The 15,214-nt window shown below is 47.5% G+C and overlaps 1 protein-coding gene across 3 annotated transcripts in view; it reads left to right on the forward strand.

Moving 5' to 3' along the window:
* CPLANE1 (ciliogenesis and planar polarity effector complex subunit 1) overlaps positions 1-15,214 on the forward strand; it is a 77,421-nt gene that overhangs the window by 18,130 nt on the left and 44,077 nt on the right. For all 3 annotated transcript variants that reach the window (XR_013961241.1, XM_080681049.1, XM_080681050.1), the window contains 8 exons: positions 713-852; positions 1,873-2,090; positions 6,542-6,706; positions 10,288-10,426; positions 11,078-11,187; positions 11,344-11,502; positions 11,616-11,724; positions 13,393-13,669. Coding sequence is in view for 2 of the 3 variants with exons in the window: in XM_080681049.1 (XP_080537175.1) it covers positions 713-852; positions 1,873-2,090; positions 6,542-6,706; positions 10,288-10,426; positions 11,078-11,187; positions 11,344-11,502; positions 11,616-11,724; positions 13,393-13,669 (1,317 nt within the window). In the remaining variant the exon portion in view is untranslated. The remainder of the gene's footprint in view (positions 1-712; positions 853-1,872; positions 2,091-6,541; positions 6,707-10,287; positions 10,427-11,077; positions 11,188-11,343; positions 11,503-11,615; positions 11,725-13,392; positions 13,670-15,214) is intronic.

A 15,214-nucleotide genomic window follows, 5' to 3' on the forward strand; every position in this document is an offset into this window, starting at 1 on the left:
GTTAGTAACGCCCTCAAAGAGCTTACTGCCGACGGGAGCGTTGGCCCTGGATTTGAGTTGAAGCTAGTCACACTGATGTCTGTATTTTAACTTTCCTGTATGTTATGGGATTGCTGTGTCTTTTATATTTTTCAAGGAGGTGACTAAACATGTGTTTTCTTACTACGTAACCTCTGTACATGCTCTATACCAGGTGCATTCGTGGATGTCAACCTAATGGTGCCCAGTTTCTATGCTTAAGGCCTTTCTAGTTTGGCAGGAAGCAGGGCACGCCGTTCTAGTGTACATGCCCTGGTGAGACCAGGCTGCGGTGCTGGGGGCGGAAATGCCTGTGTGGGAGATGCCCCTGGAGATGGGCATGGAAGGGAAGACGGGATCTTGGCAGTTGGAGTAGCTACAGGGAGAGAGAACTTTCCAAACACAAGCAAAGGCCTTTGGCCAGGGCCAGGTCTGGTCCAGTTTGGACAGAGCCCGTCTGCAGGGCAGCGGCGGGGGGTAGGGGGGAACATCGGGTGAGACGTTTTAGCGCCATCACCGTGCAGAGCCTTGGTCCCCTCCTTAATGCAGTGTTTCCCGGTAACATTTCTTTCTTAGATGTAGGATGAGTAATGAAAGTGAATTTCACTGTAAACTTCACATGTAGTTCTAGATGTGTGAATATTTGCTTTTTTGAAAATTTGGAGTCATTTCTCCTAATTTGATGTGATTTCAGGTTCAAGAAAAAGGGCCAGAATCTGCCGTTGAACATGACTCCAGCACGGATTTTCCAGGAGAAACTCGAGTGTCTTTTAGGTCAACCGGCCTCTTCGGAAGCAAAAAGAGAAATGGGCTCAAAATACAAACAGTTTACAGGTGCGTTACCTACACAGGCCTGGTCGATAGAGCTGGTTAGCTAATAAGCCTTGTGGTATTTTAAAAAGCTGGTGAATACCCACAAGTATATTAATACTTTGAAGTAAGCTTATTGAAAATCAAAGTGTACTACGTATTTAAGAATATATATTTATTGATTTCAGAAAGGAAGAAGAGGGAGAGAGAGAGATAGAAACATCAATGATGAGAGAAAATCATTGATCGGCTGCCTCCTGCAGGCCCCTCACGGGGGATCAAGCCCACAACCTGGCCATGTGCCCTGACCAGGTATTGAACCGTGACCTCCTGGTTCATAGGTTGACGCTCAACCACTGAGCCACACCAGCCAGGCAAATGTTTTTTTTTTTTTTTTTTAAATAAACTTTTTAGAAATATGTTTTCATTGATTTTTGAGAGAGGACAGGAGACGGAGAGGGAGAGAAACACTCATTGGCTCCCCCTGCAGATCGTAGCATGTGCCCTGACCGGGAATTGAACCTGGAACCTCTTGGTTCATGGATGACACTCCGCCACTGGGTCACACCAGCCTGGCACAGGAGTGCTTTCATCCTATATGCTAAGCCTTAAAGCATGCTGACCGTAGTTGAAGTCATTTTTATTAACTATGATAGTAGTACCATGATGGATTATTAAGAAAAAATGTTAAAAATCACTATTACTCTCCCGTTGCCTTCACATAATGTTTTATTTCATTTGGCTGTCTTTCTTGATATTTTTTCTTCCTTTTTTTTTTTTTTTTTTTACTCAGAACTATACTTCCAAAATACTTTTATTATACATTGTTACCACTACAGTGTCTAATTTTGGAAAAAGTACTTGTGCCACGATTGCCTGTAATCTTAAAGGAACGGAATAGTCATTACGTTTCTGTCTGGCAGCTTGCACGTCAGCCGATAGGTTATTTTCGAAGACCAGCTCTTTTCAGATATGCGATGTTACCCTGTGGGGCAGAACGAGAAGTGGAATACACATTTTAACTGTTTACCAACGTGTGTGTAGATCCCATTGAAGAGGAAGACGCACACCTGCTGCTGGGCTCCGTGCGGGAGGTGCTGAAGGCCGCGGCCATGGCCGAGGCTGATGTCCTCTCCGAGACGTGGCAGCTTCTGGTCGGCTCCGCCAAGGACTTCAGCCGGAGGCTCTGGGGCCTGGTGCCCGGCGGCCTGTACCTCCCCGCTCCTCCGCTGTACTGTCCTCAGCCAGCTCTGCTTAGCGAAGTAAGCTGACCTTTTAATTTAAAGTTGATTTTGTCCAATTTTTTTTAATCTTTATTCAGATTATTACAATTGTTCCTCTTTTTTCCCCCATAACTCCTTTCCACCTGGTTCCCACCCCACCCTCTGCCCTTACCCCGCCCCCCACCACTGTCCTCCTCCATAGGTGTACGATTTTTGTCCAGTCTCTTCCTACACCCCCCACACCCCTTTCCCCTCGAGGATTGTCAGTCCAATCCCAATTCTCAGTTTTCTAATCTGTGAAATGAGAGCAGTAGTAGGGCTTACCCTGTAGGGTTGTGTGCAATGGGATGAAGTTATTTGAGTAAATCACTTAGCGTGGTACCTGCCAGCTGTCCTTAGTCACATCTGTTATGAACTTCCCTGAACTGTCATATCACTGTGTGCAAGACAGAAATTGATAGACAAGAACACATTTCATCTTTATGCTCTTCCTATAATATTATAAGTTCATTTGTTAAGTTGGTTGATCACTTCCTACTGGTGGCCCATTTTTCTGTGTGTTTTTTAAAAATTTTTTATGTTTTTTTTAAATAAATCTTTATTGTTCAGATTATTACAATTGTTCCTCTTTTTTCCCTCCCATAGCTCCCCTCCACCCAGTTCCCATCCTACCCTCTGCTCTTCCCCTCCCCCCACCCACCCACTGTCCTCATCCATAGGTGTACGATTTTTGTCCAGTCTCTTCCCACACTCCCCACACCCCTTTCCCCCCGAGAATTGTCAGTCCACTCCCTTTCTATGCCCCTGATTCTATTATATCCACCAGTTTATTCTGTTCATCAGATTTTTTATTCACTTGATTTTTAGATTCACTTGTTGATAGATACGTATTTGTTGTTCATAATTTTTATCTTTACCTTTTTCTTCTTCTTCCTCTTTAAGAACACCTTTCAGCATTTCATATAATACTGGTTTGATGGTGATGAACTTCTTTAGCTTTTTCTTATCTGTGAACCTCTTTATCTGACCTTCAATTCTGAATGATAGCTTTGCTGGGTAGAGTAATCTTGGTTGTAGGTTCTTGCTATTCATCACTTTGAATATTTCTTGCTACTCCCTTCTGGCCTGCATAGTTTCTGTTGAGAAATCCGCTGACAGTCGTATGGGTGCTCCCTTGTAGGTAACTAACTGTTTTTCTCTTGCTGCTTTTAATATTCTCTCTTTGTCTTTTGCTCTTGGCATTTTAATTATGATGTGTCTTGGTGTGGGCATCTTTGGGTTCCTCTTGTTTGGGGTTCTCTGCGCTTCCTGGACTTGTAAGTCTATTTCTTTCACCAGATGGGGAAGTTTTCGGTCATTATTTCTTCCAATAGGTTTTCAGTATCTTGCTCTCTCTCTTCTTCTGGCACCCCCATAATTCTGATGTTTGTACGCTTGAAGTTTTCCCAGAGGCTCCTTACACTATCTTCATAATTTTGGATTCTTTTTGCTTTTCTGGTTGGGTGTTTTTTGCTTCTTTGTATTTCAAATCTTTGACTTGATTCTTGCGATCTTCTAGTCTGCTGTTGGGTCTCTGTATAATATTTTTTATTTCAGTCAGTGTATGCTTAATTTCTAACTGGTCCTTTTTCATTTCCTCAAGGGTCTCGCTAAATTTATCGGCCTTTTCTAGAAAATTCTTGAGTAACCTTATAACCGTGGTTTTGAACTCTATATCCAGTCGTTTGCTTTCCTCCATTTCTTTTTTTTTTCCCCTCCATTTCTTTCATTTGTGACCTGTTTCTTTGTCTCCACATTTTGGCTGCTTCCCTGAGTTGCTAGAATGGCTTTGTGTGCTAGGTGTCCTATAGGGCCCAGTGGCTCAGCCTCCCCAGTTACCTGAGGTGGACACTCTTGGTGCACCCCTTTGTGGGCTGTGTGCACAGCCTTGTTGTAGTTAAGCCTTGATTGTTGTTGGTATCACTGGGAGGAATTGACCTCCAGGCCATTTGGCTGTGAGGACCAGCTGTGTCTATGCTGGGAGAACTGTGCTCGAGACGCCCGTATGAGACAAGACTTGCTTCAGTGGGGCTTTGGTGCTCACTGAGTCTGCCCCCTGAGTGTGTCCCTTATGGATCTGAGGAGTTGTAATCTGGATTGTCCCACTCTGACCCCTGGGTACACTGGCTCTTGGATCTCCAAGGAGGTGCTAATTTAGCCTCTGCCTGAGGCCACCTAGCAGAAGCTACAGAGAGATCTGCAGATTCCTCTTCTTTGTTTGGGTTTTGGAGGTGCCCAGATGAGGCCCAGCTGTGAAGCAGTGCAAGCTGCTGTGGGGCCTTGGGCCTTCTTTTAGATGTTCTGGGTCTCTCTGACCCAGCTGCAGTTTGTTAGGTAAGTTTAGATTTCAAAGGACCAGGCCATTCATATGCAAAAGCCTCTGTGCACAGCTTGGATGGGGCGGAGTCTCAGGGCGGAGCAAACAGCAATGGCTTCCCGTCAGCCCGGCCCTAAGAGGCCCCGGGTCTCAGTGTCCCGCAGTAATCGCTGCAAGCACCTCTGAGAGAAAGCCGCCCTCGAGTTCCACCCACTGCCAGACAGTCCAGTTTCTCCCCGAATGAGTCTCGGTCCTCAGAGTCTCGCCTGGAACTGGAGTTCAGAGCAGTCGGGAGCTTGTGTCTCCCTCTGGATTGAAAAAGCCAGCCGCGTACTCAGTTGCCAGCCCTCTCCGCGAGCGCGCGCCTCCGTACCTCTGCCTTTACTTCCACAGCTCCTCTGAGTCTCAGTGTGCTTTTCTCTTTCCTTCTAGTTGTAGAATTTCCACTCAGCCAGCCTTCCTGTGATTCTGGACGATGTCCGTTTTGTCTTTTAGTTGTAGTTTTAAAGTGGTTGTGCAAGGCAGCAAGTTCAGGTGTTTACCTATGCCACCATTTTGGTTTCTCTGGTTTTGTCCAATTTTAAAAACATTTAACTTGGTACTAAAAATGCGAGCTATGAAGGCAGACTTCGGAATCCCAGCTTTGCTGTTTATGAATTGTGTAATTTTATGCTGCGTACGTAGCTGCTTAAGGCTCTTTATGTGTAATATGCCGGTGATAAGACTTCCAGTAGCATTATTGTGGGGGTTAAATGTCAAAGCTTTGGCCTGGCTGGTGTGGCTCAGTCGTTGAGCTTGGCCCCTGCAACAAGAGGTCATGGGTTCAATTCCCAGTTAGGGCACATGCCTGGAGTTGTGGGCTCCATCCTTGGGAAAGGGCGGGAGGGAGGCAGTTGATCGATGTTGATATTTCTCCCTTACCAATGTTTCTATCTCTCCTTCTCCCTTTCTCTCTCTCAAAATCAATAAAAACCTATTTTTTTAAATGTAATTTTTTTTTTAACCATAGGCCCTAAGACAAGGGTCCTCAAACTTTTTTTTTTTTTTTTTAATATATTTTATTGATTTTTTACAGAGAGGAAGGGAGAGAGATAGAGAGCTAGAAACATCGATCAGCTGCCTCCTGCACACCTCCCACTGGGGATGTGCCCGCAACCAAGGTACATGCCCTTGACCGGAATCGAACCTGGGACCCTTCAGTCCGCAGGCCGACGCTCTATCCACTGAGCCAAACCGATTAGGGCTCAAACTTTTTAAACAGGGGGCCAGTTCACTGTCCCTCAGACCGTTGGAGGGCCGGACTATAGTTTTAAAAAAAACAACTATGAACAAATTCCTATGTGCACTGCGGGCCCGGGACGAGTCAGCTGCTAAGCAGGACAGGCAGGGCCGTAGTTTGAGGACTCCTGCCCTAGGACATAGTGAGCATTCAGCAGACGCAGGGCAGGGGGAGATGCCCAGTTCACACTGAGAGCCATTAAATACGCAGCCGTGGCGAGGGTACTGGGGCAGCAGGTGTTTGTGACGCAGCTCATTTTCCGGGAAATGAATCACTAGCTGCTGCCTTGGAAAGTGTTTTCCAACCAACATTGGTGGGCTCCCCCTACTACACGTTGGACTTTATTCTGTGTACCAAGGCATGTGACCAGGCCTTTGCTCTTGGCTAGTTCTCAGTCGAGTGGGACACGTACGTGAACCGTACAGAATAAATTAGCAGAGATGCAGTGGAGGTCTGAGCAGAGTGCCGTAGCAGCTCGGTGGGAGGGCTGCACAGGAGGTGACGCGAGATATGAGAGTGACTTGCCGGGCGGAGGAAGGACGGAGGCCTCGCCTTCCGGGAGGGGAGCTCTGCACCGTTCCGCCGACGGGGATGGGGTCGGCGTGGTGGCCTTCATCTGTTGTGGGGGAAGATCTGGGATTCGGGTCCAATTAGCCCTTTCCATTGTTTGAGGGGAGAGAAGTGTTTCCTGGACGCTAGCCATCGCTCCCGTTGAAACCTCCGGCCAAGACTCAACATTTTCTTTATGAAATCTCCAGGAACGTTCCAGGTTCCGAAGCACGATCTTTACTTGCACGTTAACACTGAACATTTCCACCTTACTGGCTACAGAATGCGATTGTTGTATCTTCTCAGGAGGACGGTGACGATCTTCTGTTGCGAGCTGAGAGGGAGAACCGCCAGAAGGTGTCTGGGATCCTGCAGCGCCTGCTCCTGCTCCTCCGGGCGGCGCGCTGCTCCTTCCCGGCTGCGCAGTGGTACCTCCTGCGGCTGAGGTGGGCCAGGAAGGTCATGCAGAAGGTAGGCGGGTCTCCTGTACGTCCTGGGAGCGCGTACGTAGGCCAGCCTTTCCTAGGGTTGGTGGCTGGGACCTGTTCCCAGGGAGTCTTGCCTGTCAGTCCCTAGTCAGACCCACCACAGTAAACCTCGACAGGCCAAGTTCTTTCTGCTGAACGATGCGGACTCTGCACTGCTCTCTGTGAGTCCCATCCTGCCTGGCAATGGAAAGTCTAATGTGGCCCGGCCCGTGTGGCTCAGTGGTTGAGCGTCAACCTATGAACCAGGAGGTTGCGGATCAATTCCCGGTCAGGGCACGTGCCCGGGTTGCGGGCTCATTCCCCAGTCCGGGGTGTGCAGGAGGCAGCTGATCAGTGATTCTCTCTCATCACTGATGTTTCGCTCTCTTTCTCCCTCTCCCTTCCTCTCTGAAATCAATTAAAAATATATTTAAAAAAGGAAGTATAATATAGTCAGTTAATTTCAGTTACATTCCCTCCCCCCCACCCAGTCACTGGGGATTTAAACTTAGTTCATGGTTTTCTCCGACGTCTGCCCGAGGTATTGCAGGTGTTCTGGGGGTGGAATCGCAGAAAGCGAGGGTGTCTCCTGGCTCTGTGTCTCTGCTCCGTGGTCCCACCAGCCAGTGCCCCTGCCGGCGGCTGAGACGGGCAGCTCCCTGGGCTGTGGGCTCCCGCACTGGCTGCAGCCAGCGGTCAATACATTCCTGCCTGACCTGAGCCGGAGGGCACGTCTGCCCGATGCTCCTGGTCCAGCTGCAGGTCCTTCGCAGGCTGCAGCCTCTCCCTGTGAAAGTGGAAATCAGTGTTATTAGCCCCCAGTACTTTTCATTTGGCCTTTGTTTCCATTAAAAACAAGCATCTACACCTTCTTCTTTATGAGGACGGATCCCTTAGGCTCCGAGGAGTGGTTTATCAAGTTGTTCTTGAAAATTAGTCACTCTTTAGCAGGGGTCCTCAAACTACGGCCCGTGGGCCACATGCGGCCCGCCGAGGACATGGATCCGGCCCGCCGGGGGCCGCTGCCTGTCCTGCTTAGCAGCCGACTCGTCCCGGGCCCGCAGTGCGCATAGGAATTTGTTCATAGTTTTTTTTTTTAAACTATAGTCCGGCCCTCCAACGGTCTGAGGGACAGTGAACTGGCCCCCTGTTTATTTTATTTTTTTTTAAATTTTTTTTTAAAAATATATTTTATTGATATTTTACAGAGCGGAAGGGAGAGGGATAGAGAGCTAGAAACATTGATGAGAGAGAAACACCGACCAGCTGCCTCCTGCACACCTCCCACTGGGGATGTGCCCGCAACCAAGGTACATGCCCCTGACCGGAATCGAACCTGGGACCCTTCAGTCCACAGGCCGACGCTCTATCCACTGAGCCAAACCGGTCCCGGTGGCCCCCTGTTTAAAAAGTTTGAGGACCCCTGAGAGAGACAGATTTGTCCTCATCCTGTATTTTGTCATCCCAAAGGTGTGGATTTTTTTGTATGTTTACTGAAAACTATGGAAATCTGAATAAAGTATGGTCTCTAGTTAATGTATCAAAATACTGGTTCATTGATCACAAATGCACTATAAGGATGCAAGCTGTTGATAATGGGGGGACTGCGTGGAAACACCCTGTGCTGTCGCTGCAGTTTTTCTGTAGATCGAAAGCTGTTAAAAATGTTTATAAAGAACTATATAGAATAATTATTTTTCTGATAACATAAGAATAAACTAGGAAAATGTGGGACAGTTTCATAAAATTTTTTGTTACGAAAACTTAAAAATATAAAAGTAAAAAGAAGAGGACAGTTCATACTGAACTTGCACTTATCCTAGATTTTCACAGCAGCATTTCTTGGGTAATGTTTAATCTTTCTCCGCAGTCTGTTTTCTTTCCGTGTGTGTGTGTGAGAGAACATGCATGTATGTGTGTGTGCTTTCAGTATTTTTTTCAATTAAATATTTTCAATTACCATTTACATTCAACATTGTTTTGTGTAGTTTCCGATGTGCAGCATAGTTGTTAGGTAATCACATACTTGACAAAATATTCTGATATTTCCAGTACCCGCCTGGCACCATACACTGTTACTACAATACTAGAGGCCCGGTGCATGGGTTCGTATACCGGTGGGGTCCCTCGGCCTGGCCTGCACCCTCTCGCAATCCAGGACCCCTCAGGGGATGTTGGACTGCCGGTTTCGGCCCGATCCCTGCAGGCCAGGCCAAGGGACCCCACCAGTGCACGAATCCATGCACCAGGCCTCTAGTGTGCATATAAGATCTTTGGTTAATCTCTTCCCCCGCTCCTCCCTCCCCTCTTCCTTCTGAGATTCATCAGTCTGTTCCATGTTTCCATGCCTGTGCGTTGAGCGTCTGCCCCCTGGTGGTCATTGTGTGTCATAGCTACCAGGTGGTCAGCCAGTCACGTAACCTTTTATATATATAGATTATTGACTATATTCCCTATGCTGGACTTTACATCCCTGTGACTATTTTATAACGGCCAATTAGTGCTTCTTAGTCCCGTCACCTTATCAGCTTTCAGTGATTGTGAGGTGGGTCCCTGAGTTTGTGTCATGACCCAGCCACTGTCATGTTATCCATCAGTCATCAACTTTTTACTAAATTTATCATTTATTGATGATCCTTGCTAGAGGTCTTATTTTATTAGGGGTTGCCAAATGGTGGCTTTCTAATTCTGTCATTTATGGGTTAGTTTTTCAAAAGTTATGTGTGTAGATCTACCTTTATTTGTTTTTAGGTACTACACGTAGTTTTATTTTTTAAATATATTTTTATTGATTTCAGAGAGGACAGGAGAGGGAGAGAGAGAGAAACATCAATGATGAGAGAGAATCATCGATTGGCTGCCTCTTGCACATTCCCCACTGGAGACTGAGCACGCAACCTGGGCCTGTGCTCTAATTGGAATCGAACCGTGACCTCCTGGTTCACAGGTCGAGGCTCAACCACTGAGCCATGCCGGCTGGGCGTACACGTAGATTTTGTTTTTGTTTGTTTTTTTTAAAATATATTTTATTGATTTTTCACAGAGAGGAAGGGAGAAGGATAGGGAGTTAGAAACATGATGAGAGAGAAACATCGATCAGCTGCCTCCTGCACACTCCCTACTGGGGATGTGCCCGCAACCAAGGTACATGCCCTTGACCGGAATCGAACCTGGGACCCTTGAGTCCGCAGGCGGACGCTCTATCCACTGAGCCAAACGGGCTAGGGCCACATAGTTTTATTTTAGGTGAAAGTTAGATACTTTAATTTCTTTATCATGCCTCTGGAGAAAGGACAAAAAGCATTGAATTCTTTTTGTACAGACGTAACTGAGTGACCAGAGGATAATTTGATTAAACCTTTTGTTCTGAGATTGAGCCTAGTGAACCTTTTGAAGTGAATGTGTGAGCAGAGTTTCTGAAAGCACAGCTGATTTCAGGACTATTTCCTTGGGTCGTATAGGGACCATGCTGTGTTTTCCATTCTCTGTGGTTTATCTTTACCTGCTGCTTGGTGCTTTACAGTTTCCTCAGACATTGATTTATGCAGCTGACAGTTAACATATCCTGTCCTTCTTCACTTTCAGATTCGAATGAAAGGGTCCCTCCCCTCCCTGAGTCCCTTCCCTCAGTCACTGCTGCACTACTGCGTCGGGGGTGTGGCCTTCTTCCGACCTGGAGCAACGGGAGACAACAAGCTGGATGAGGTTTCCATTAAAGCCATAGGTTTGTCCCAAAGGAACTGCTTGCTTAGAGTATTAATAAATGATCTACTGTACACCTGATTTGGGGAAGTTTCCGTACAGCAGAATACTCTCCTGGCGAAAAGACTGTGTGTGTTACCACCATGGAAAGCAATCCAAGATACATTAAGTGAAGAGAAAAAAAACTTGCATAATAGGATTTTATATGTCTTTATGTACTGGTATTGGTTTTAATAAAGAATATTCACTGATATTGGAAGTTGTTTTAGTATTGAAAATTTTCAAACTTAAATGCCTATCTATAAGTGATTTCCCAAATAAATTATATAGCATTAAGTACAGGTGAATGCATTGGCTTAAATAGTATCTACCATATACCACTGAGCTTAAAGCAAGTAACTGTCAGTAATAGAGTAAGTTATTTATTCTTTAACAGTGTTTTTAATATTTTCATGCAACGGACATGCATGAACTATTCTAGAATACCGTAGTAGTAATACATAAAAACTCTGGAAGGTTCGCCATGACTTTTATGTAAGGCGTTGATGATGAGTATATGTTTCTTTTATAATCAAGAAAATACATTTATTTTGTGGGGAAACACGCAGAGAGAGCGGACGTTGCTCCATGGATCCGTCCTCAAACGCTCTCCCCTTGTGTGTTCCGGACTTAGGGAGCTTCCGGGAGCTTTGCGCGCTGTGTTGGATGTTGCACGTCCGTGATAAGTTATCCTATAGCTGCAGGCAGTACCAGAAAGCAAGAGAAGACGCGGAGGGGAAGAAGGTACTTACCTGCAAAAGAGTAAGAAAAATGAACAGGCATTCCTTGCACAACTGTTGCTTGATAGATTGTACTGTTTGGAGCAGAGTTTTCTTTTGCATTTGTCCTGCCTGCCCATCTGAAGTGAAAAGGAACACACTTTTTTCACTGTCCACTCAGGGCCTCGCCGTGGAGGTGGACGCGTGCGCGGTGGAGCACTGTCTGTGTGCGGTGGAGTGGGCTTGCAGAATGCTGCCCTTCTCGCGCTTTTCCAATATCGAAGAGCTTCTTCAGGATCTAATTTTGAGCCTTATTGGAGATCTGCCACCAACCAGAAAGGTAATGTGAATGTAGGTGAACCTGAACTAAACCCGGATCAGAGGCTTTAAGGGGTTTTTCTTGTAATTAAGAATGACGTTGCTCAGAAAACTCGCTTTTTCGTTTTTCTTAAGGTAGCAGACATTTTTGTGAAAGCGTTTCCCAATCCTGAGGACATAAGGGTTCCTTTAAGAGAGAAATACCACTCTCTCCGGCGGAGATTCAGCCCCTGCATCGTGAAAGGTACCCTTGGTCGTTTGTCCGTCCCTGCTGGGAAGGCTGCTGGGAAGGCTGCTGGGAAGGCTGCTGGGACAGCTGCTGGGACGGCTGCTGGGAAGGCTGCTGGGGACTCTGGTTTGTCCGCAAAGCGCTGGCCCTCCCGGAGCGCCTTCCCCTCCTGGGAGACGGGTGCGCAGGCGGGCCCTTCCCCGCGCGCAGCACCAGATCCGCGGGGAGCAGACAGGAGCCGGCTCCCGCGTGGCTCTGTCACTTAGTAACCTGTGACTGGGCGAGGGGCTCAGTCTCTCTGAGCCTCGTTTCTGTATTCGCAACATTACTGTCTTGATCCGGGTCTACGAGTGTGTACTGAAAGAGGATTAAATAAGATAAATTCTATGAAATGAGCATATAGTGCTTTTCATAGTGTGGATATTTTATTGAAAACTAGTATTCTCTCCCTTTATGGTTATTTATGCTTCTTCTAGTTTTATCCTATACATTCAAGGTGAATTGTGGAAATTATTTTTTTATTGTGGTAAACATACATAATAATGAAATTTGACATTTTAAGCGTAGAGTTCAGTGGCATTAGGTGCCTTGACCATGATGTGGAAATGTTAAAAGAATTCAAATTACCCACATTTTTAGAGCTAATCTAGTATTTAGGTCTAGTTATGTCCTATGATTGCACATTACTGCATTCGTATCCTTACATTGCATTTATGATTTCTATTTTTTTAAAATATATTTTTATTGATTTTAGAGAGGAAGGGAGAGGGAGAGAGAGAGAGAGAGAGAAACATCAATGATGAGAGAGAATCATGGATCAGCTGCCTCCTGCACGCCCCCTACTGGGGATGTGCCCGCAACCCGGGCATGTGCCCTTGACCAGAATCGAACCTGGGACCCTTCAGTCCACAGGCCAACACTCTATCCACTGAGCCAAACCAGCTAGGGCATGATTTCTATTTTTTTAAATAAGTTGTTGACATTCTCTAAAATCTAAAATGTCTTATTTAGGTGCTAATGTCCAAACTGTTCCTATAGGCAGCCTCAAAAAACGCCCCTTTCCATGGTTTCCCATTAGTTGAAGTCAGAAGGTGTCCTTGTTTCTTTGGCTAAAATTACACTCATTTTCGCTTATTTACCGCTCTGTGGGGATAGGAAAAGTATGAGTGTTTCTTTTTATAGTTACTGTTCTGACGTCTAAGACTGTTAAATTACTTCGTAATTTTTGTTTTCCATGGTACACTTTTTAAAAAATATATGTTTTTATTGATTTCAGAGAGAGGAAGGGAGAGAGAGAGACGGATAGAAACATCAATGATGAAAGAGAGTCATTGATCGGCTGCCTCCTGCACACCCCACACTGGGGATCGAGTTGGCCACCCGGGCCTGTGCCCCGGCCGGGAATCAAACCGTCAGTGACCTCCTGGTTCCTGGGTTGGTGCTCAACCTCTGAGCCACGCCGGCCGGGCCAGGGTCCTGTCCCTCGTGCTCTCAGTGGGCCTTCTCCGGCTTCCGCAGGGAGTGTGGACTGGGGCTTCCTCACGAATCCTGACGCAGGCCCGATCGGTGCGGGGAATGGGCCGTACTTGTCGGTGGGCTCTGTGTCCTCGGGAGGGACCCGAATCGAGCCCTTCTCGAGCTGAAACCGTTTATGAGCGGGAGCCTTGCCTTCTCTCTTCCCAGGTCCCCACACCGAGGAAACGATGTCTGTCGCCATGCGTTCCATCCACAAAGTGAGGGCGAAGGCCCTCCGACGCGTGCAGAGGAACATCGGGCCCTTTGAGATGCACGTCTGGGAGCCCGCGGAGGACAAGCCTGCGGAAGGTCTCTGGTTCGAGGGGTGCTCCCTGGGGACGAGCCCGAGCAGGAGCTCCCTCACAGAGCCGGGCACGCCCCCGGGCCACAGCGAGGCCCACACGCTCCCGGAGGCTCCAGGGAGCGGGACGCATTTCCATCGCAGGTACGGCTGAGCGCGCTCAGAGCAGGCGGCCCGTCCCTCCCTTTGAAAGAAACGTCTCCATATTTTCATGCAGCTGATGAGCTGGCTTCCCCCCAGCGACCTCACTGCTGGGCCTGTTGATGGGAATGAGCACACCCCTCACAGGACGCTGGGAGTGCAAATGGGGCTGTGTGTGTGCAAAGCCATTAAAACGGGTGATGAGACGGGAAATAACTTGTCACCTGAAAGTGTAAATCCAATGAGAGTTCACTGGGAGAATTTCAGTTCTTATAGTAATCTCTAGACTTAAATCGTTCAGGGTTTTTGGTTAGCTAACTTTTATTTTTCAGTTTCCAGGGAAGGAAATACGGCACATTTCATTTTTGAAACTTGCCCCTAAATTGTTGAGAGATTCTTGCTTATCATTTAAACTTCTGTACTCTTATTGAAGCAGACTTCTCCCTTTAAATACATTTTTATTGATTTTAGAGAGGAAGGGAGAGAGAGAGAGAGAGATTGATGGGCTGCCTCCTGCACGCCCCACACTGGGGATCGAGCCCACAACCTGGGCATGTGCCCTGACCAGGAATTGAACCGTGACCTCCTGGTTCACAGGTCTACATTCAACCCCTGAGAAGTACCGGCCGGGCAGATTTTTTTCCTTAGAATTCCGGTATCTGAAATGTGATTTGTCCTTCTCCCACCTGGAAGAGCATGTAGCTGACCCTTGCTTCAGTGAAGTAATCCCTACTCCCAGCGTCCGCCGACACCGCATTGCGCAGGGTGTGCTGGCTGACCCGCGAGCGTCCGCGTGCACGGCTGCCCCGGAGGCCGCGTGCGGTGCCGGTTTAATAAGCAGAGACGCAGGCCTGGCGCTCTGGCCCTGGCCCAGCAGGAACTTGGACTTCTCGTCCGTGGACCTCGGGGTCTGTGTTCTGCTCCAAGGACCGTGCTGAGAGGAAGCAGGTTGGCAGTTCAGGTTCGGAAGCAGCAGAGAGCGTTTAAAAGGCCCCCCTTTCGTGAGGAGGGGTCCTGCGGGCAGCCCTGCCTCCAGCACAGTGTGGCTGCGGGAGCGGACGGGCAGGCGCGGGAGAAACGGCGCAGGCTGCGGTGTGTTGGTGCCGCGTGGTTCTTCCTGTCTTTCGTCCTGGCCTGGTAGAGCAGCGGCGCCAGCTGGTGGTCCCTGAGGTCCGAGAGGTGGGCGACCGCTGGGCTAGAGGATTTACTTTTCCTCCCAGAAAAACATTCGTGTCTTCTAATAGGAAAACCTCCGTGACTACATCTTAACACGAATTTTTCCTTTTATATTAATGTGTGGTACTTTCATTTTTAAAATTTTATTTATTTTTATCCTCACCCAAAGATATGTTTATTACATTTTTTAGATGGGGCGGGGAGAGAGGGGGACAGAGAAACATCAACTGGCTGTCTCCTGTACACCCCCTGACTGGGATCAAACCCGCAACCTGGGCATGTGCCTTGACTTGGAAATAAACCTGCAACCTTTTGGTGGACGGATGCTCTGACAGCCACTCGGTCAGACTGGTGTTTTTTTAGAGTCAGAAT

This window comes from Plecotus auritus (genome assembly GCF_963455305.1).
Source record: "Plecotus auritus genome assembly, chromosome: 7".
Lineage (NCBI taxonomy): Eukaryota > Metazoa > Chordata > Mammalia > Chiroptera > Vespertilionidae > Plecotus > Plecotus auritus.